The sequence below is a fragment of the Danio rerio genome, chromosome 16 (genome assembly GCF_049306965.1).
Source record: "Danio rerio strain Tuebingen ecotype United States chromosome 16, GRCz12tu, whole genome shotgun sequence".
NCBI lineage: Eukaryota > Metazoa > Chordata > Actinopteri > Cypriniformes > Danionidae > Danio > Danio rerio.
In genome coordinates, this window is record NC_133191.1 from 10,222,167 (window position 1) to 10,246,664 (window position 24,498).

A 24,498-nucleotide genomic window follows, 5' to 3' on the forward strand; every position below is an offset into this window, starting at 1 on the left:
GGCACATTCAGATCTGTTTCAGCGATATTTAATCTTACAGTGCCGCAAAGTCAGAGACAGCCCAGTGTCTTAGACAGAATCAGACATATGTAAGTTTACCTGAAGCTGAAAACCTGTTACTATTGTGTTCTGTGGCATTTATTTTTATGGGTGTCAATGATTGCATGTTTTCAGCTTTCACTGATTAAAATAAAATTATAATAATAAAATAAGTGTTTAAAGGAACAAAAAAAGCTTATAAAAGTAAATAGAAGAATAATTTTTGGATGAACTATGCTTTAACACAACATGCAAGGCTGAAAAATAATGAACACATTTCAAAGTAGAAGACATTTAAAATAATCACATCAATTATGCACATAAATATTAATGAGCAGTTACTGAATAAGAAAGAATAACTATTTACACTACATGGTTATATGCACACTTTCTTATAAAATAAGCCGGGTGCCCTGACATTTTATCCTACCCATCAGATTATGCTACCAACACTGTATTTGAATGAGGATGGGTTTAGGGATTAGGGCGATGTTACAGCTTCATATCACACTACTCCATATTAAAATGTACACCGGTAGCAAAATCTGATGGGTAGCGTCATCAAAATGTGCCGTCTACTTTTTAACTGGGAGGTAGGACCATCTGACAGGGTAGGAAGAATTGACAACACCAGAGCTATTGACTTTGAGCATTTCACAAGAATCAAGCTGACTTCTTGTGGCCAAAGTAAGCATTGCTACATTTCAGACACACATAAAAAAAAAGCAAATAAACACGTTCTGTTCTCTCCAGATTTAATCTCTGCTCAATATTATAACCAAAACAATTTTTTCATGTCTCAAATCTACAGACACAAAATACAGATTACCATACAAAATCTACAAAATGCAACAATTACAAACAAGTAGTTTGACAAAGAATATTTTTTACAGTATAAATTTATACAATACTGCTTTTATATTTTTGGCACCTGCCCACATGATATATCGGTGATACAGAAATGTTACGTCAGATGTTTAAAATGGAAAACAAAATGGAAAAACGACATAAAATTCACATAAAACATGAAATAACAAAGCAGTTTGATCTGCTGCTTTAACTTTTTTTTACTCAACATTTTTACAAAAAACAGCAGTTGTTCAATGAGTCAAAAACAAATCATTCAAACAAGTTCATTAACAGTATAGCAGAATTGAATGCACTGTGGTGAGGCATTTAACGTTCACAGGGAAATTCAAGAACATGAGAAGCAGAAGCGTGGCTTTCCGTGGTTTCAGCGCGATCACTAAAAGCAGGGCAGAGGGTGCTATAGGAACTGTTAGGAGATCAGAATAAATGCTCTCCACCCGTTGTTTAATCAGTACATGCTGCAAGTGCAATGGATACCGCATGAGTGGAAAAACTCGTTCTATGACATGAGATCATAACCGAAAGTACAATTTAGTATGCCAGGTTAATATTAGAAGCAAGATGCTCTCGACAAAACGACATCTGCCCAATGAGTGAATAAGAAGAGCTTCAGCTTAATTTGAAAAAGGCATATAAATCTCACTCATCCCCAGAAACACTTCAGTGTGTACAGTATAAGGCAATTCAGTAACGTGATGATGCACACGTGTACAATCAGGAGTTAAAGACCGGCTGTATAGCAGATAAACGTGATCGTAGAAACCTTTAAATCAATAAAGCTTTAGTTGTTTTTCCAACAACACAAACCTTCGGTAAAATGCGAACAATGCATCACAACATCTAGAACCAGGGTGAGCGAACCAGGCTGTAACTGATATTAACCAAATACATACACACAACACATGCATACAAATTACACAAATACTCTCCTGTCTACCAATGAAGATAAACTCGCTGTCGCATGCTTTTGTTCAAAACATCAATAAAACCAATCGCTGCATCCTAAGATGAGTAGAGTTTCGCATGCGTGTCTGATGCTTTTAGATTTATATACAAGCTTACCGTTACCAGAATACAAATATTAGAAAACGTTCATGTTTTTCCAAACAGAAGACTAAAACCGAATGAATCAAAATCTGATGTTCGTTTTCAGCATAAATGACAAGGCTCTTTAGATTGAGCACAATGTGGGGAATCGTCAGTGTACAACTGGAATTCTGCATGCCTGACGTATTGGTCCCTTAGGAGAACTGTACTGTGATCTGCCAATTATGACGTTGGCATAACCATTGATTTGAGATACACAATCTGAAATTGAAAAACGACCTCAAATACTTAGACATAACCAATGCTGAGGTGTTTGTAGACACAAAAGCGATTCCACTACTGTTCAAGAATGATTTCCAATCTTATATTATATTCATGTGTTGGTCAAGCTTAAACTGTCACAGCTCTAGTACCCAGATAGTATTCCTAACAAGATCTAAAACCTCTTGTCTTATCAGGAAATTAATTCAGCTCAGATTTCAGCTCTAGTTCACTCCATCACATGCCTCTTTCAGACCTGGTACGGCTCCCTGCTGAGACAACATGGCCAATAACTCTGTGTGTGCGTATGTGTGTTACTATTTCTGGCCAAACTCAGTTTGATGAGACCCAGATGCCATATTCTGAAAAGAAAGAAAAAAAGAAAAAAAAAGAAAGAAAAAAAAAACGGACCGTGCATCATTTCCCTGCAAGCAAAAGGAGTGACTCTCAAAAACAAAATTAAAACCAATAAATAAATAAAAGGTTGAAGAACGAGACGCTGATCTCAGAACTGTCCTGCACTGCTGGGATCACACTGTAGCAGACGAACAATGGATGGGTCACTCTTTGCGCCTTTGATAAACTCCTCCAGAGACAGTTTTCCTAGAATAAAACAGAAGAGGACACAGGCTCTTAAAATGGTGTTAGTTTACAATAAAACATGAGGTGGCTAGTTTTCCACTATAAGGTATATGCCGAGCTAGTGCTGTTCCCATGCTGATACACTTCCGGTGACCTGTTATTGTGAACTTTTTTCCATTTTATACGGTTCCTTATAATGCATCGATGTTGTAATGTCATTAAAATACATTCAGTTAAATAAACTTTAGCATTTATTTGGTTGCTCAAGCGTAAAACGAGACAAAAAGCCGTTTACCCGCACGTGCCCGTCAGAATCGGCAGGCTAACGCAGAAGCTCCATTAAATATACTGGGGTAAAATAAATGCTCATATTATAAAGATATGGCGGGGGAAATGTAATTTCATGCAGTGCTTCTTGTACAATCTGAGACCCACTTTAAAATCGGATATCACTCAGCTAGTGGAGATCGCTGATTTTTAAAGAAAACAGACCTTAAACGCACCGGATTTTGCATTGGCATTCAATTTGCCGGAAGCGCTTAACCCAGGTTACTGGCAAATTAAAAGTCCTATTAGCATGCTTCGGCATATACCCCATTCAGAACATGAATCAGTGTGCAAAAAGGTGTATTGAAGACTACAGAAGATATTTAGCATTTTATTTTTCATCCAAATATGCAAAATAAATAAATAAATAAATAATGCATAATGTCTTTTTCCATTCTGCCATACAAGGCGACTTTTTTTGTTTAGTGTTTTTTTAAAGATGACAGATTTTTGCCTGAAATTGTGGTTCTTGGTGATTTATATAATGGAGGTCACATATCATATTCAGGAGTTAAAGTAAAAAAATATATATACTGAGCCTGAACTTTTTTTTTTGGGGAGGGGGGAGTGACTCTCTTCAATGATTACATATTTTTACTTAATGCCATCTCAACAACAACGGCTGTTTTTATGGCAAAAACATTTCATTAATAAATATACAATAAAAAAAAAAAAACAAATGAATACATAAATAATTAAGATTTTTAATATTATTATATGATATAAAAAAGTGTCCTGGTGACCAGGCATGCGATAGGCTGAGGACAAAAAGAAGGATTCTACCCTGAAAAATATATCATGCATTGCTAAAGAGTTAATCCCTTTACCTTTCCTTCAGCATACTCATTGCTTTTAAATCGGTTTAATTAATTCTAAAATATATTTTTATAAATTGGTATTATCATCAAACTAATTTCATGACAATTTCAGGTATTACATTTCAGGTGCTAAGCTGTAGCACTAAGTAAATAAAGACATCAGGACAGATGACCTGCAGAGGATAACAAAATTGCTTCCAGGCTTAATTTATATTGTACATAGAGCGCACGGGACATGATCCAAATGCAAGCGCGGAAAAAGTGCACAGTCACGCATGCATTCATAGTGATTTCATAAACTTGCATATTGTCAGCGGCTTCGTCATATGCGCACATTATAGCACTACATAATATCATTATACTTGAATGACGTCAGGAGTAAGGCAGTTAATGCTCCTCCTTGTGCACATTGATGAAAAATGAAGGTGCAATCCATCAGTCAGGTCTTCTGCTTTGATGACGATAAACCTCACTGAGACCCCAACTCTCTCTCTCTCTCTCTCTATATATATATATATATATATATATATATATATATATATATATATATATATATATATATATATATATATATATATATATGAGCAATTCCATGAAAATGTCAACCTTGCCATGAAAAGAAAAATGTTTTCACCAAAATAGCGAAACCGGTTCTACATTTTTGCGCAGGCAAGTGTTTTACAGTACTTTAAAAATACTTTAAAATGTCTCTGTCAATGTTTTCAAACTATTACATTTGATTTACCAAAGTCAAACAAATGGCAATTTCACATCTGTCACATCCATAACGAAAAAGTGTCACATCCATAACAAAGCTTTTCCCTCAAAAATGCAAAAATGTCAAAATAAAATAAAATCAATCAGTTTTGTTCTATAAAGAGCCAACTCTTATCCTTTTGTTGAGCATTATTTACTTTGGGTTGTGCAGTTTAATTCACAGAATTTCTACGACATATGATGTATACTGTAAACTCGCAGACTTTTTTTTGTCACATCCATAACGCTTCTTTATTTTCCTCATTTAAAGTATAAAAATGTTCACAGATTGAACTTTTTTGATCCCATAACTCTGTGGTTAGTTGTTTTGGAAAATATAAACAGATGGTTCAATATAATGTTAACGTATACTTTCTCTGCGAATTTATGTTTTGAATTTTTACTGCAAATGTCACATCCATAACATAGATAATCAGCCATATATATATATATATATATATATATATATATATATATATATATATATATATATATATATATATATATATTTATTTATTTATTTATTTATCATTATTTTTTTTTTAATGTGAGAAGACAATAGATTATTATAGTGCACCTTTAGTATGCAAACAGGAGTGAAATCTATACTGAGGGCCAAAAATCTAGATGTCACTACACATTAAAAGCTTAAAAAGCATTGACAAAATACATGCAATTGGTGCATATAATTGAAAATCAAACATTCGAGTCTAATTAATTTAGTACATTTGGCATCTTTTCTTCGCATTTGTGATATGCGGTATTGTGTCATTTGTATCTTAACCAAAAACCATAGAGAAGAAAAAAATATACACAAAAGTAGAAACTGCAGGTTGAAGGAAAACAGTGCAGTAAAAGCAAAACATTTTACAAAACTAAAATGTAAAAGTATATTTTTTTTAACTACTGAGTAAATAACAAATTATTAAAAAACTACTCAATTACAGTAAATTGAGTATTTGTAATCCATTACTTTACGCCATTGCTTGATGCTGTAAGCTCTAAAAAAAAATAAATAAATAAAAAAAATAATAAATAAAAAAAAGAACATTACATTTCGTCACCTTGGAATTATAAGGTTCTATCTGCGCTCTGACTGATTTTGAGATATTGAGCTTCAAAGTTTTTGCATTTCATAGCAAACAATGTGTGTGTAAAATATATATATAATTTTTAAATAAAAAGTCTTAAAATGAAAACAATTTTTAAATAATAAAAAAAAAACATCCCATAATGTAAATAAAATGTCATTTAATATGAACATGTCAGTAACTCTGTCAGATAGAACCTTATAACTCTAAGGTGACGATTTGTGTGTGCAGTCTCAACTTGAAAGATTTCCACAGTTTGTTGAACATCATTACACACCAGGGGCCAGTTTTTCAAAATTAATCCAGTGGGACTTTGGATCACAGATGGAATCAGATATTGGAAATGGGTTTTTCAAAGTAACAGAGGGATTTTGAATTAAGATAAGACCATGTAATCCAATCTTACATTTGATTTAGATCAAACCTGCCCTTCAGGTTATTCAAAATATTGAATTCAGATTGTGATCTACTTGATCCAAAAAAACAAAATGATTATCTTGATTTCATCAGAAGGTTGGATTCAGTTGTGATTTTAACCAAATAAACCAAATAAAATAAAAAATGTTTTATTTTTTAAGTAAATGATCAACTTAATAGTCACTGATGATATATAAATTCTTTCATATTTTAAAGCCTATATGAAACATCACACATCTAATGAGATATAGAAAACAACAACAACAACAACAACAAAACAATATCAAAGCAGTTTTGTATAAGAACAAACTAAAAATGTAAATCTTGATTACAGTGTTTTTGTTTTTTTACTATTAAGACAAACAATGGCTGTTTGTAGCCACTGGTATTTTGCCTACCTGTTGTTCTTTGCTAAGCCAGAAGGCTACATTGTTGGTCTGTGGAAAACAGGATTTGGTATTCCTGAAATTCGGTATTTGGATCACAGTGATTCAATCCAATGTTTCTTTTAAAAAACTGATATAAAAATAAGATAGATCAGTTAATCCTGGATAGCAAAAATCCAGATTAAATTATTTTAAAAAACTGGGCCCAGGACATAGTCATGAACAGGGTCAGGACTGTTTGCAGAGGCTGTGGATAATAATACAGTAATAATGTTGCAAATAATATTCAGTGTTGAACTGAAGAAAAAAAAATCCACATGTATGATACAAGACCTAAGGGTGAATAAAAAATGAAATTTCTGGTTGAATTATTCCTTTGTGTTCCAGAATTTAATGATTTTCATCCTCATTCATTCATTTTCTTGTCAGCGTAGTCCCTTTATTAATTCGGGGTAGCCACAGCAGAATGAACCGCCAACTTATCCAGTATGTTTTTACGCAGCGGATGCCCTTCCAGCCGCAACCCATCTCTGGGAAAATTTTATGATTTTATAACTGGTAAATAAGATTCTCATTTTGAATGTATGATATAAAATAAAAACTTCAGAGTAATTTAGAGAAATCTGAGGGATTAAGTTTTAAATTGTTGTTTTAGTTTTAATATAATCCATAATAAATACAGGTAGATTTATATCTGACCATCACATGCACACAGAAAAACATACAACTCCTCGTCCCAAAAGTGTTAATTACAGTATCAGTCAGCAGGTGGCAGTACAGTCCTTAAAAATATATAATAAAAAAAATACATAAAAACAGGCAGCGAACAATGCTAAGAATCAAAGCGCATTTGTACAGTGCTACCGCAGTGAGATTTCATGAAATGATTAACGTACAGGCCCTCTTAAATCACTTTTAGTCCACAATTAGCCTGCATGGCTTCTTTTGATTTTAACTGTGCATAGTGTTTGGAGTTTTCACTGTGATCTTTAAAGTAGATAGTACATTTTCTCTACGCAAATACTAAAATATGTGTCTGCCCTTTGAGACTGGTCAAGAAAGAGCAAGAAATATATCTTTAGACTATAGAATCAGTGAACGCTTTACATTCCACATTATCAATCTGTGTGATTCTCAGTCCTCAAGTGGCAGCACACTCTTACCCAGAAAAGTTGAACAGTCTTATATCTTGTTTAACCATTAATAGGACTCTTCACAGCACTCAATTATTTAAGACCTTTTATAGTGGCATGGTACATTTAAATAGGTTGTATTAGAGTGCTTGAACAAAGACAAACTTTATGCGAGAGCACATTTGTTGTTATTATTATCATCATCATCATTTGCTTTAGGGACAGTCAAAAAGATTTTGCTGCTTGTTGCCACAATTTTTTTTTTTTTAAATGAGCTGAGAAAACAATTCTTGAGATTTTTCCTGACAACTTAATTGTTTTATGTTACTTAAATTTGTCAGTTTGGTCAATTTGTGTTAAGACAACATGAATGAATTGTGTGGAACCCTGCGTGTTTTCCAGTGTAATTCAGTGTAATTGTCTTCCAGCCTCCACCACGGCGACTGAAGCTCTGCACAAGACTTTTGGCCAGCGGAGAAATTAAAATGGTCGTGCCCAACTGAGTCTGGTTCTCTCAAGGTTTTTTTTTCTTCACTCCCATCAGGTGAAGTTTTTTTTCCCTCTCCGCTGTCGCCACTGGCTTGCATGGTTCAGGATTGGTAGAGCTACGCATCGATGAATTTGCTCTTCAGTGTTTGAACTCTCAGTAATAATTAAATCACACTGAACTGAGCTAAACTGAACTGAACTTAAACACTAAAAAACTGAAAGACACTGTTCCAGTTACTATGACCATTTATGTGAAGCTGCTTTGACACAATCTACATTGTAAAAGTGCTAAACAAATAAAGCTGAATTGAATTGAATTGAATTGAATTGTAATTCAAATCATGTAATAAATAAGTTGCAACTTTTAAGCACAATAGTTGTTACAATTAGCCAAAAACTGAAAAAAAAAAAAAAATCGAATGTAATCACTAAACAACACACTAATCAACACGGAGAGGGAAACAAACCTTGCTCACACATTATTACAGTGTTTGGGACATTACATTTCACATCACGAGAGAGAAGACTGCCATGTATTTTTAATATATACTGTCAAAGACGATTCATGAAAGTGGGAGAAAAAGGACCATCCTTACCATCCCGATTGGTGTCCATTTGTCGGAAGATCTTTTCTGTTCTCTTCTCAGGTGTGGACTCATCCTCTGGCATCTTCATCACTGATGACACCATCTTGTAAATAGCCTGAATGAGACAACACACAGGTGATTCTCCCTTCATAAAAACATACAACAGAAAAAGCAAGCCTACATACAGTTGAAGTCAGGATTATTAGTTATTATAATGTTTAACAGAGCAAGGAAATTTTCACAGTATGTCTGAAAAGTTTTTTTCTTTTGGAGAAAGACTTATTTGTTTTATTACAGCAACAAAAAAAAGAGATTTTAATTTTTTAAACACCATTTTATGGTCAAAATTATTAGCCCCTTTAAGCTGTATTTTTTTCTCGATAATCTGCAAAACAAAACATCATTATATACAATAACTTGCCTAAGTACCCTAACCTAGCTAGTTAACCTAATGAACCTAGTTAAGCCTTTAAATGTCACTTTAAGCTGTATAGAAGTGTCTTGAAAAATATCTAGAAAAATTATTATTGACTATCATCATGGCAAAGACAAAGTAAATTAGTTATTAGAAATGAGTTATTAAAACTATTATAATTAGAAATGTGTTAAAAAAATCTTATCTCTGTTAAATAGAAATTGGGGAAAAAATAAACAAGCAGTCTAATAATTCAAGGGGGCTTATAATTCTGACTAATATAAACCCTAATTATAAACCCTAACCCTAACTGTATATAGCGTGTATATTGTGAAAACAGCCTCACACCATAATCCCACTCTCCACCAAACTTTACACTTGGCACAATATAGTCAAGTTCTCCTGGCAACCACCAAACCTAGACTTATCCATTGGATTGCCAGACAGAAAAGTGTGATTTGTCACTCGAGAGAACAAATTTCCAATCAGTGAGCGCTAAAGTTAGGGATGCTTTCATGTTGAAATGAAAGTGAAGTGACACATGGGACCAGAAGCCCACGCAGTACGTCACCATTCCTGTTTAAACTAAATTCACAAGCTTTTGGTATTTAAACACTGAACCTCAAACTGTAAAGAGAACTCACACAAGAGGAATGAGAGTTGTGAACGAATGTGGGTACACCTGGTAAAAAATGTGGAAGAGCTTACAAATGAGTTGAAATATGGTTAATCAAAAGTAATAAGTGTGGCTTAATCAGTGTTATCTAAAATTAAATGTCAAAACAGCTTGTATGTTCTTCTCTAAAGGATATAATGTTGATATAAAACAGAATATTGTTATCTCAGAAGAGAATTAGATTATACTGTAAATACCTAGGGCAATGGCTAACAACTTTAATAATTTAACCAAGCACATGTTTTTCCATGGCCCACTGCAACTTTTTTAATGAACCCGCTATATGTGGCAGATTAATTTATTTTGATTCAAACCTGCTGACTCTTTATTAAATAAACAACCAATGATTTCATAAAATATACATAGCGTGTCACCAAGACCAGAGATTTAGTCATGTCTGAAGGAAGCGTTAATATTGCATCCTTGCTTTGCTTCTATAAATTAGTTCAATACCAATGTATATGCTTTATAAAAATAAATAAATAAATAGTTTTAGTGGCTAATTCATCTTGTTCTGGTTGCATCAAGTTCTGCGAGTGCAGGTCTCGTGTTGGAAGAGCAGTAAATATCAGCAGAGAATGGAGCAATGGACCCACTGACAGCCAAGTAGCAAAATAAATATTTTTATAAATTGGCTAAATCAAATAGTGATTGCATAGTAGGAAGTTATTTCTCAATATTTCGCAAACCTACAATTCCCTCACAGCCCACTGGGGGGCTGTGGCCCACAGGCTAAACACCAGACCTAAGGGTTCATCTAGACTCCTTTCTCAGTTTTAAAACGAGTATAAAAAGATAATTAGTTAGAAAGATAGTTAATATTAAGTTTATTCTCTCTCATATCAATTGTAGTTTGATAAATTTATCTGAACACAAAATCTACTTTTTTTAAATCATCTGGAATTAAAATAGTAGAAAAAAAAGTTTAGTTTTCATTGTTGAACTAACTGAAAAATATTACTTGCTTACTTGGGAAAACATGATTGGGCTAAAAAATGGTTGTGTAGTTTACAAGAATATGCCTCCTTTAGCTCATCCCTCTCTCTCTGACTTTATTCCATTAAAAATTTCCATTAGAATTTATTACCACAGTCTGTTAGAGAACATGCATCCTTTAAATTATGTATAATGTATGGCTTCTTAATAATAAACATTGTGAACATTAGGTTCTTGCTGATGTGTATATTTGTACACTTGTTTATACATTTCATTTGTATTATTAAGGTTTTAGGTCAAAACATCCAGCAAAAGAGACTACCAATGAAAAGTCTTTGGGCTAAAATGGGAACATTTACATTCGTGAGGAATGTTGATTAATGCACACTGTCCACTTGTTGTGGAAATAAATAAACTAATGTATAAGTAATAATAGAAGTTTAGAGGTCTGTAGTTATCGACTGCAAAAAGTTGGTGACATCTGCACACAGTGCAACTCAGAATACGCAGGCTTGGCACTATGACTTTGAGGCCCCGTTTATACTGATACATTTTAGTTTTAAAACACATAAGTTTTGCTACGGTTACGCCATCCGTCCACACTACGCCGGAGTTCTCGAGCTCCGGAAACGGAACGTTTTGAAAACGCTGGAGAGGCCATTTTCATTCTAAAACGTGTCTGTGTGGATGGGGGAAAACGGAGACATGTGAAAACAGAGACGGGGCTGAAGACATTCGCCCATCTGATTGGGGCTTTTTTCTCAATATTAAGTAGCCTACACACAGTTCAGTCTTCTTCTCCTTGTAAGTTCTTCCAGACTTTGCAAGTTTGATATGCAAAACATACTCCCGAGGTCACGTTGGGTAAACCTTCAAAGGGAACAGTGTACTTCATAACCTTATTCACATCATCCTGGATACGTTGTTTCACTATCTTAACAATTAAATGAAAACATGATATAAGGAACTGCTAGTTTATCTTATCATATCTTTGCGCTCAGCCGAAACACGTTACCTGAGAACAAGTAATAGATTTAATAGACCATAGTTGGGGAATGTGTCGTTAGATATGGACAACAAAATGAATTAAATATCACGTTTAACAAATATAGTGAGATTGAATTAAACGTTAGATCCTTGATGAACAGTCCGAAGAGCACAGCTCACATCTGGCTAGATCTGCTGCAGCGCATACCAGAGTGTGTGTGTGGTCATGTGATGTGCGTTTTCAGTGGTGTGGTGTAGACTGAGAGCTGTTCAGAAATGCTGGGTGAAACAATAGTGTTTTAAACTGGTTTAATAGCTGTTTTAAAACTAAAATGTATTAGAGTAAACGGGGCCTTAGTTGCCTATCTTGGCTGAGGTTACTGTTGCTCCCGATTAATTACACTTTGTTGTGATTTCAAACATTGTAAAAGTGCTATACAAATAAAGGTGAATTGAATTGAATATTCTTGCTAATCACTTAAAAAGCAGCAATACATAAAGTTTAATGTCATTCCTTTTCCCTACTGAACAACAATTCAACATCAACCAAAAGTTCTACTGAGAAAAATAAAACATGATAAATTAATAAAGATGAATATAGATTATTAATAATTTCCCACAACCTGATCATCTGAAAAAGCATTCATGATGTAAAGTGCAGCTCTCCTGTGGAGAGTTATTGAGAATTCACTCTACAGGGGATCCACTTTACAACCTGTCTATACATAATTAACACATTCAGTACATTGGTTTTACATCAGCCTGCCAGGCAAAGAGAATTATGAATCAACACACCAACCTTAGTCAAGGTCACAGCTAAAATGCAAAGGTACACTGTAATATGAACGAATATGAAGCAACACTGTAATATGTTGGTTTTGACAGTATCGAAACCTGAGGAATCACTTTTTGCAAGAATGAATCAAAAGACAAACATGGCCAAGTGCAACAAGAGCAAATGTGAAATAGAGCACTCTGATTAAAAGCCTGTTTATCGAAGACAGAAATAAGACTTTCTTTACAGTATGGAGCTTCCTGACAGTCTAACACCACAGCTATCTGTGCTGCTAACGCACTACAATCTGGAAGTGAGAAAAAAATAAAGCATATGCGATGTGAAAATTGGGTAGCAGGATTGGGTTGGAATCTCTTTTGAGCTTCCCTAAAGAAATGTCGGTTTCTATTTTAGACCACAACAGTCATAGGCTACTTTCATACTGCAGACAAATGTGGCTTAAATCCCAATTTATCTGCCCATATGTGACTCAGAGCTGTTTTTGTTATGACAGTGTGAACAGCACAAACCACATGGAATCTTTTCAGTTCTATTTTGTGCCACTATCATATGTGGCGTTAAATGCGATACAGATCTAACGTTTTGCGATGAACAGTTCAATACAATCGCTACACCAGCATGGTCAGTCTTGGCTGTTCTCTGAAGCGAATGATCACAGTGGAGTAATTCGAATGTTCAGTGTGTCGCGTGCAAAGCTGCTAAATTCGAATCCACTTTTACGCAAGGGCTGGGGCTTAGCCAGGGAAAGGTGCGAGCCACACTTGTCATAGATCACAACTTTTTCAATCAAATAACTCTTATGTTAAAAGTCAAATATTGAAATCCACATTAACTACTAGCAAAACAATGTGCACATGCTTTTTCCAACATCATACGGCTGTGTACATAGAACGGGCAAAGTATTAAAGACGTCAGGTTTTTTCCTGTGAATTATATCTCTAAAGTAGCTGTTAATATGGAACTAAACCAGATTTAGTTCCTTAAATAAAAATATAACAAAACAAATCTGAAAAATTATCTCTGTGTAATACCAATGGAGAAAGTACTGAAACCTATTTAATCCTTTATATAAAAGGCTTTTTTTGATAATGGCAGCTTATAGACAAGTCACATGAATTGCTCAGGTGTGATTTTTTTCACAGACTTTAACAGTGTAAAAATCTTGATGATTCTGTGGGTCTCGTCTATCAAATCTGAGCGTTATTTTGTATTTTCTATCGGATTAAAGTCAGATGACTGGTTGGGCCATTCTACAGCTTGATTTTCTTTCTTTGAGAGCATTTGAGCGCTTCCTTGGCTGTGTTTTGGATCATTGTCCTCCTGAAATGGTTTTATTTCATCATCCTGATGATGTAGATGTTGGACTAAAGCAGTTTATATTAATTTACAATAGGAATGTCCTGAACATTTTTTTTCCCTTGAGTCAGAGTCATTTCATTTTGAGTATCTACCGATACTGAAACTCAATCTGATAGGTCTATAATACATTAAAAAACAGGTCCAGGATGTTCCTTTTAAACAGATCACTGCTGTGAGGTAGCTTAAATGATAAATAACATAAGTTCTTCACTTTTGGATTTGAGTGCAACAGTATATATGTAAAAAAAACTAATATAAAAACAAATAGCTCAACTTCAAATACCCAGCAGGCATGTAAACAAAAAAATTGTGTCGCAGTGTTTGCAAAGGCATTTAACCAATAGCATCTCTGCAACAAAGTGATGTCATGCCACATGCTGTGGCACCGCATAACTATAGATGTGTTAAAAAATAATATTCGAGTCCTGATCTGGGATAATGTCCAATTTCAATCGTATCTATAACCGCGTGATCAGGCCCTATTTTCGATCATGTGATTAGATTTGGACATACATAATTATAATGAGGAAGGGCAGAAGGTTGCTGAAGAACAACACAGAGGTTTCAGCTGCAGTCTGGGTTTTCACTGCCTTCCTACACTTTCCTTTCTTCATGTGTTCAATACTTTTTCCCTGCATTAATTCATTTTATTAGGCATAATTAATTTTTGTCAACTAATTAGATTTGTTTTCTTTGATTTATAATTTTTTTTTTTGGTTATTACCAACATCCTTTAGAAATAAATTTTCTGAGAAAAATGCTGATGTGTTTAATTACTTATTTTCCCCGCTGTGATTAGAAAGTTTCCACTTTGTGTAGTTGTTCTTTTGCTCACACATGTCAGTTTAGGACCATGATCAGTTCACATTGGAAACCTGCTATTGGCGATATTGAAAACAACATTGTGAACAGTTATCAAAAAAAAAAGAAAAAAAAATGGATCTGAGTTCCAACATTTAAGTTAAATCATAAAGGATTTAGGCAGGCTCACATACCTGCACAATCTCAAGCATCTCTGATTTGCTGATGTAGCCGTTTCCATCCAGATCATACATACTAAAAGCCCACTTAAGCTTCTGTTCCAGTTTTCCTCGTGACGTGACGCTCAATGCAATTATGAACTCCCGAAAGTCAATGGTACCATCGCCGTTTGCATCAAACGTACGGAAAACGTGCTCTGCAAACTTTGAGGCATCTCCATAAGGAAAGAAGTTTCCATAGATTTTCTTAAACTCCTCCATTGAGAGGTTGCCACTGGGACAGTCCCTTAGAAAGCCTTTGTACCATTCCTGGATCTCATGCTCTGTAAAGTCTGTGCTCTCTAACAGGTCTTGCATCACCTCAGGCCGGAGCTTGCTGTTCTGTTTCCCCATGGTTTCGTTTCACAAGACAGCACTGGCAAAAGAAAAGGGAGAGAAATCAGGTTAGGAAGCTCGGCAGATTTAAGTATAAGAACTGTATAAAAACTTTGCAATTAGTATTTCTTTGTTACATTCAGAGCATTTACTTGTTAATCAAAATAATAATAATAAAAGTACTGTCATACATAGATTTCAATCATAAACATAAGCATAGGAATAGTGACCCGCAGAATCAGAATTGGACTGCAATTGGACTTCCCACCCCTACTGTAAACCCATGCATTAAGCTTTATATGCACCTAACACTTCATGGAATGAGTTGCTGTTGTTCTACTTGAACTGCTTCCACTTTGCTATGAAGCTTTCAACTGTTGACTGTTGAATATTTTGTAGTGAGGATTTTTTACCAATGGACTATGCTATCACAATACCATGCTTAAACTCACTGAGCTCCTAAGTGTGACCCATTCATTCACTATTGTTTGTAGAAGGAGGTCTGCATACTTATGTGCACGATTCTATACACCTTCTCACACCATTCAGTTAATTGAAGAGTTGTGCCAAAGCTTTCTGCAGGATACTGGCTATAGTTCTATTTATTATTTTTGTTCTATTTAAAAAATGTTAGATATTGGTATTAAAAAACTAAAATACAGAGGAAGGAGTTGCAGTAAATTTATACGTATTGCATTAACGATTGTTTCAATCAGATTGTCTTGCATTAACTTTAGACTTCTTTGATACAGTTCAGTCACAGTAAGATAAATAAGTTACTCTCAGCTCCAAATCTTAAACTACTTGTCTTTATAAACATTTAGTTCTTTATAAATAAAAGTGCAATAGCCAACTACAATGATTAATGCGAGAAAAATGAGAGGAAATATTCAGTTGAAGTCAGAATTATTAGCCCACATTTGATTTTTTTTCCTTTTTTAAATATTTCCCAAATGATGTTTAACAGAGCAAGGAAATTTTCATAGTATGTCTGATAATATTTTTTCTTTATGATAAAGTTTTATTTGTTTTATTTCTACTAAAATAAAAGCAGTTTTTAATTTTTTAAAAGCCATTTTAAGGTCAAAATTATTAGCCCCTTTAAGCTATGTATTTTCGATAGTCTACAGAACAAACCATCATTATACAAGGACTTGCCTAATTATCCTAACCTGCCTAGTAAACCTAATTAATCTAGTTAAGCCTTTAAATGTTTCTTTAAGCTGTATAGAAGTGTCTTGAAAAATCGATTATTTTTTATGTCATCATGGAAAAGATAAAATAAGTTAGTTATTAGAAATGAGTTACTTAAACTATTCTGTTAAGAAATGTATTGAATTTTTTTCTCTTCGTTAAACAGAAATTGGGGGGAAAAATAAACAGGGGGCTAATAATTCAGGGGGGCTAATAATTCTGACTTCAACTGTAGATTTAAAACATCTAGGGAAAACCAGCACAAACATTGCCAAATCTCAAGAGAACAAATCATTCTAGATACACAAATAGCAATGAATAAAATGGCAAAACAGAAATTAAATATGCCCATGTGATAGGTCATTTACAGTGTCCAGCTGCAGAACCTCCTTTGCGGCCTGAAGGTCTGGAGAGCGTCAGCTGTTACATCACATATCTATACGCAGGAAGTAACTCCTGTTTCTTAGTTGGGTCATGGGTTTTTGCATGAACCAAATGCCTTGCTAAACTTCTTAGCGCACACACAAGCAGACTTCAAAAATAGAATAATACACCGATTTACAATTGTTTTGAAATGGGCTGAATGACTCCTCAGAACAGAAAAACATTGTTCACTAGATCAAACTGCAGCTCTTCAAACCTAAGAACACTTGAAGATCTAAAACTGCCTTTCTGAATTACCCAGCAAGTACAATACATCCCATCCTAACTGTTTGGTAAAATGGTGGTCCTTCATTTTTTGGTGATTTAATTTCAGCAATGTTTACACATGTAATATAAAATAAACTAAAATGTATTAAAAAGTATAAGGAAGCACTGTACAGTCTTTAGTGATACACAATCCTTTAGAAACCATTGTTTGCTGCTCAATAAACACTGCCCACAAATCTTTATTGCAGTGATGCGTTTCTGGATTTTTTAATGATTAACAACAGTTCTTTTAACACTTTAACTAATACAGTGTGGAGCTTTTTTCTCTTAAAACATTCATGTTGGATAAAATGTCCCAGAGTCACTTTGCAAGACGGCAGATTCTCTGAGCTCAAATTGTGAAGGAACTTTATTTTCACACATGAATCTATTTAAATCAGCTTAGCACCCTAGTAAATGCAAAGACTAGGATCAGAGGAGACAAACTGCTGTTATCTTTTAATACATGTAACCAAATTCCTTACTGAACCACTTGCCACTTGTACTCATTGATTGATTGATTGATTGATTGATTGATTGATTGATTGATTGCCACATCAGCAATGAAATATGGCAAAATAGATATACATAAAAATATTACATGATAAAAACAAATTTGTATTACAATAAAAAGTTACTTGGATATAAAATATAAATAAATAAAATTCACACAAAAATATATTCAAAGTTAAATATGATTTTTCAGTTCAATTTCAGATAAATAACTTAAGATTATTTATCCAAAGTACTCTCACTATAAAAATTTTGTCTAATGGTATTCATACTTCCACATTCCAATAAAATAGGTTTCATGGTAAGAGCAGTCTGGCAGTAATTACATTAAGGTGGTGCTTCATTATTGAGTAAATACAAATGAGTCAGCCTAGAATGTCCAATTCGACATCTAGTATAAACAGTTTGATCATGCCTGGTCTCAAAATTATAATTTTCCAAGTGTCTATCATTTATTTTTGGGTTAATTTCATGTAATTTAATATTTGTGCAGTTACCCCATTCCCTTTATCATGTTTCGTTTATATACAAGTAAATTGTAGGTTTCAAGTGCTCAGGAGGAATTAAACATTTTGTCACTTTCAAGGAGATGGCCTGTTTTGCTGCTTCATCTGCCAGTTCGTTTCCATGTTTCAGTTGTATGATAAGAGTGCATTAAAGAGCCCCTATTGTGGGTTTTTGAAAAGGACCAACTCCCCGGCTGGGGATGTGATTGTTGGGCAAAGGAGAGTACAGGTAAGCCCTGAAAACATTTAACACTTCACGCAAGAGGTGCCACAGAAATGATTGCAAATACAAATGATCTACAGCTGAGAAAGTAGAAAAGCTCCAAGATAATTAATGAAATCAGATCTGGCACGTGACACACTTCATAAGTGTAAGTAAAAGGCTGTCTCGTTGTTTTCTCTAGCTTGCAAATGATCTGTTTAACTGTGTTTTGTTACTTGTAACCGCTTGTTCTGTATACGGTTAATTCTATATATTCTCATATCGTTTCTAATGCCACATTAAAAACGTGATGCGCCCTGCTTTGTTTATGGATTTAAATGTTTTTGTGAGCTCGTGTTTGTAATGAAGTTTACGGCCCTTTGGCCGCCAGGAAGAAGGAGGCGGAGAACCGACGCAGGTTTAAAATATTTATTAATAACAATGACGGCAGCTCCTCACGGAGACTGCCGTCTAAACCAAAACAAACGGACGGCAGTCTCCACTGAAAGCAAAAGTAAAACAATATGCCTGGGCCCGGTCCTCTCTCGCCTTCCTCTGCCATCGGTCCTCCTTTTATAGTCCAGAGCTCCTTCCGTGGGATCCGAGGCAGGTGCGCACTGCAGGTGTATCCACTTACGCGGTGGCCTCACCACGTTCCCACGGCTCTCAGCCACGCCCCCTCGCCACAGTGTTCTACTGCTGTTTGTCGTTGCTATGGCCACTGTCAGCTGTTTCTACACACGTGCAGTGGCAAGGTTCAGAGTAGTTCAGCTTTTGCCACTGTATGGATTAATACTGAATGTGTATCATAGTTAAGAGTGGAGCAATATGCTGGTGTTTAACTATACTACTTTTGGTGGTAAGGTGTCTGAATAACACTGTTGAGTAAGCTATGAATCGTGCTTCGGGCATCCGCTGCGATTGGATTCTATAACAATGTTGGGAACCCAGGGGCTTGACAAACCCGGTTGGGCATTTTACTGTCTCGCGCTGAATGCTGTCGACCAATCAAAACAGGCTGTCATAAGTCCAATCAGCTTCACGCCAAGGAAGGGTTTGGGAACAAATGAACCAGTGAATGATTCATATAGGAGTCGCTGGGATGATTAGGTAAAAATAAATTCATATTATAAGAACATGAAAGTGTTTTTTGACCTTGCATGCATATCAGTATGTTGTTGGAGACCCATATAACCGAAATATGACCCTTTTTAATGTATAATAGGGGCATTTCTGCAACTACATGTTCAGTTTAAGCTATCTTAAGCAGAAAACGAAAGGAAGAGCAGATCCTGAGGTCACACTGCATTAACTATGAGCTACATTCACAAGACTTCAATTTCATTTGTCACGTGCTTGAGGTGTTATGGCTGACAGGCATGTATTACGTATCTGATTTAATTGAACACCAATTTGAACACAGAGGACAGGCTGGGGCTTAATTACAACACAGTTAGCAATGCTGTGTTCATGTACAATAATGAATCTCTGTGACCTATTGCCATGTTGCCATGGAAACCGGCACTACATGCAGCACTGGTTAGCAGAGAGAAAACAAATCAATGAGAGTACAGATGTTTGCATCTTTAGATGGAAGACTGCTGCTCGAAATCTGTATTTAGCCATTTGGAGAGACAAGAGAACAGTATTGTGTATGGCGTGGAAGAGAATTTCTGACTATTTCTATACGCTATTACTTTTATCTGATTCAGCAGAGACTAATGTCATTTTCAGTTTGTTAGTCAGTCATGCGTTTTAGACAAATATGTTAGGAGTTGTTAGTCAAAAATGTAAAATAATAGGTCAATTAGGGATTGATCGAGAAGCTTCTTAATGTGTCTTTTATTTTATGTGAGCTGTCAAACAGGTGCTGTTCAGTAGGTGGTGAAAGTGTTTATTTGAATGTGCGCGCTTTATGTGCAAGAATCTGCAAGAGAATCTAGGAAAGATCTGCTCCAGTTGTTGACATGCACATTTAAGCATGTGACCAATCACTCCATCAGCGGTCTACAGCCTTGCAAACGGTTACATCTTGCACAGGACTTGACTGAAAAAATGGCACTGACATCTTGAGCTTCACACTTTTTAAACTTTCCTGCTCTATTTTTATTTCTGTTCATTTATAAATTAGTTTCAGTTATTCCGTTTACAGTAATGACAAACAGTGTTAGTGAAAGGTACTTCAGAAATAATGCATTACAATATTGAGTTAGTCCCCCAAAAAGTTGCATTACTGAGTTACTTTTTATGGTAAGTAATGTGTTACGTTACATTTGCGTTACTTTTTCCTGATCTGGCTGAGGCTTGATCTCTTACAGAAATTTCAGTTTTTTTTTGCTTTTCGTTTTTTTAATAGAGGAGCTCTGCAATTAACAACACACTGCAAAAACCTTCACTTACCCTTAGAAAAACACACATAAATTATTGTAGGATAATGCTTTTTTTTTTTTTTTAGAACTTCCAGACCCCAGAGCATTACATACCATATATACAGATTAATGAAAGTTTCACGCAAAAATAAAATCACTGTCCATTTAGATAATCCTTATTTCATTTCCTTCCATGTGTTCAAATTAAAGAGAATATTTCTATGGCAGAAATGTTAGTCTCTGCAATCTTCCTTTCTGCCTGTTTCTGCTTTCACTCACTGCATGCAGGATTCAACGTGACTACAATCATTTTAATTCTGAAATTAGTTTTTTAATAGTGAATTAACTAGAAAGTAACTCGTATTACATTTTTTAAAAAGTAACTCAAATATTATGACTTCATTTTGAAAAGTAACGCGTCACTTGTTACTTAGAAATAATACTATTACATAACTCGCGTTACACTGAAAAAAGTGTTGCATGCAGAACTGTTGCAAACAATTTATTTGTGTTGAATTTAAACAAATAATGTTTATTAATGTTCAACTTAATTTGTTTGTTTAAATTCAACACAAATAAATTGTTTACAACCACTTAACATAAAAAAATGAGTAAATCCAAGGAATCATCTCTGAATAATTTTTTTCAGTGTACTTGTAATGCGTTACCCATAACACTGATTATAAAACACAGTATGTTACATGTTTACCAATGTGCACACACACACACACACACACACACACACACACACACACACACACACACACACACACACACACACACACACACACACACACACACACACACACACACACACACACACACACACACACACACACACACACACACACACACACACACACACACTGCTTAACACAGGAATCCTAAGGTCAGTGTTTGTATCTCGCTCATAAATGCATAAATGATAGTAAAACAATGTTGAAAAGCTGTGTTGTCATGTGATCCAAATAACATGACCTCTAAAAATGTTTCATGCAGAGCAATCATAAAACCAGAGGCAGCTTCTGTGAAAACTACCCAAAGCTCAGTGACAAACTTTTGTTGAACTCCATGCTAATGAGCATAAATGAATTTGAAACGTAACAGTCATGCTACTTGTAGTTCTAATGTGTTTTTGCCTGAAAATATAGTTTGATTTTGTGTGTGTATTTTTATCTGATTTCCCAGTGTCCCGAGTTAGGAAATGTGTTTTTGAAAAGTGAGACAATGCAGTTTGCTTAATGTGGGATGGTTTGTGAGGTTATTGATACACTGTAAAAAAATAAATCCGTAAAATTTACTGTAAAAAAAATGGCAGCTGTGGTTGCCAGTACTTTATCGTTAAAAGCACTGTACAAACCGTAAAAGTAATTTCTCATTTTCACTGTAAACTATCATATTTCATTAATTTATAGAGGTGATATGTCTGTATTTTGAATGACCAACATCTTTTGTTACACAGTTAGACACGTTAGCACACCCATATGCAGGTGGTGATGAGAAAGTTACATAATGAACCAAAGCTAATCACAATCAACCTTTTCCACAAGCAGAAAAGTGTATTAATATATAGAAGGTGCTTAGTGTCATTCACACAGCTACTAAACGCCAGTATAGTAACATGCATAAAATTAAAGTCATGAAATAAACATTGTTTTTCAACATTAAATGTAACATAAATCTCTAATATACATTACTGATGGGGAAACAACTAAAAAGATCCATATTAATGTCAACAAAAAGTATAAAGAGTGATGTTCCATACAGGTAATTCTGGGAAAGTCAATTTACGGTTATTCGCCGTATATATATAAAGAAAACGTACCGTTAACCAGGTTAAGGATTTTGACTGTAGCATTTTAAAAGTTTTTACCGTTAAAATCATGGCTGTTTTTTACAGTGTAAGGTTTTGGTAATGATTTATATAACTGTTACTGCAGGTGTTTAAGATGATGTGAAGTTTTCTTGGGGGAGGGTTTGTCTTTTGTGGTTTTTGAGTTTGCATGTGTGCCTAGTATTCCCTATGTTAAGACAATTTGTCCCCAAAGGAATAGTAATATCAGCAAATTTTGAACTTGTGGGGACATTTTGGTCCCCATGAGGGAAATAAAACTTAGAAACCATACAGGTTCAAGTGTTTTGAAAAGCTAAAAGCAGCGAGGGGTAGGTTTAGGGTTAGAGTTAGGGGATATGGAGAAAAACTGTAAAAACAATACAGCCATTCCACTTTATTTTGTTCATCTAATGCTTAAATTAAATGCATTTCAAGTCACAACGACAAAGAGAATAACATCTGAGAAAGAAATACTAGGAACTTTCTTGTATCGACATAAACCTATAAGTTACATAACGCCTTTAAAAATGCATTTGTGAATCATATTGTCTTTTTTTTCTGGTGATATTTAATGATCCATGTTTTAAACATTCATAACAAAGTGCATTTTACTATTCCACTTAAATCACAGTGATTTTAGCCCTTTATCATAAAGTGTCCCACATTAGAAAGCTGTTGATTTTCTCAGATAATTTGCAGAAAGAACTATAATATGTCTATCATTTCTTTTATGAGACTGTCGGCTGAATGTACATAATCATCAAAACTATCTGTTGCACTTGTGATTGAGCAGAAGTGAACATGACACAGACTTTCACAAAAATCGTCTCCAAACTGCAGGCAAAAATCACAAAGCTGCACTCGGGATAATAAGGTAACTCGTGTCCATAGTTAAATTTACTGCTGGATCTGTCATCATCCTGCTTATGGGCATTTAATAGTGGAAATATCGTTCAACAAAGTATTTTAGTCAAAATCAGACAATCACAATAGCTACAATTTGTAAGCTTTCAAATGCTATATAGTTTTTCATATTTGGTGACACATATTACTGAGCAACAGTTCATTTATTAATTTGCCACCACATTCACGATCAGAGCCATATATCTTGCTGACTACAATACATATCATGGTTTCTTGCTATGGGTCTTATGCATTTATTTGAGGCTGAAAAAATACATATAGTTTTGAATTGTGATGTCTTCATAAGTATTGTTTCTTTATTTTAAAATACTATATTATAAAATAATAACAGTAAGATCTTTTTGTAAAATTTAATAAATCGTTAAATACAAATTTATTCTATAATAGTAAATTAATAACACTAACCCACTGCAGGTCACTGAGGAAACCAACAACCTGATTTACCTGCTTGAAACCATGTAAAAATGTTAAAAGCATTTCTATTGGCAGCTTGAAACTCCAAAAATAAAAAGAGTGGTAGTTTGCTGACCGAGATATGAACCTAATTAAGATCTTGCTGAACTGTGCCTAAAAGGTTGATCATTATTGTGCTCACCGTTTCAACTTTCAGCCTCTTCCCAGACTGTTATTTCATACACTATGTGCAGCGCAAGTGTCGTATCAGACTTTGTTCCTTCATGTGATGTTTTCAGCATTAAACAAAAAAACTGTACAGAGATGACTTAAATGTTTGGCAGTTTTCTTTATAGTTTATGTTTAGCCGATTGCTTTGACTTTTACAAGGCAGCATTGTTTCAAATTTGGGAAGAAAATGTGCAGAATATTAAAAAAATTTACATTTGCAATTGGAGTAAGCATACCCCATGTGTAATGTTCAATATACTAAGGTTTAGTGCGTGTTGAATTTTTGGTTGTATTAAATAACTCACAATAATATTA

General features: G+C 34.6%; 1 protein-coding gene across 6 annotated transcripts in view; it reads right to left on the reverse strand.

Moving 5' to 3' along the window:
* Positions 1-780: 780 nt before the first annotated feature.
* The window catches only part of ncalda (neurocalcin delta a), a 65,593-nt gene continuing 41,875 nt past the window's right edge, over positions 781-24,498 (reverse strand). For 2 of the 6 annotated variants that reach the window (XR_012391467.1, XR_012391469.1), the window contains 4 exons: positions 14,968-15,367; positions 8,633-8,918; positions 5,997-8,138; positions 5,246-5,781 (listed from right to left, as the gene is read on the reverse strand). Coding sequence is in view for 2 of the 6 variants with exons in the window: in NM_001114410.1 (NP_001107882.1) it covers positions 2,723-2,820; positions 8,813-8,918; positions 14,968-15,345 (582 nt within the window). In the remaining 4 variants the exon portion in view is untranslated. 6 annotated transcript variants of the gene reach the window in all.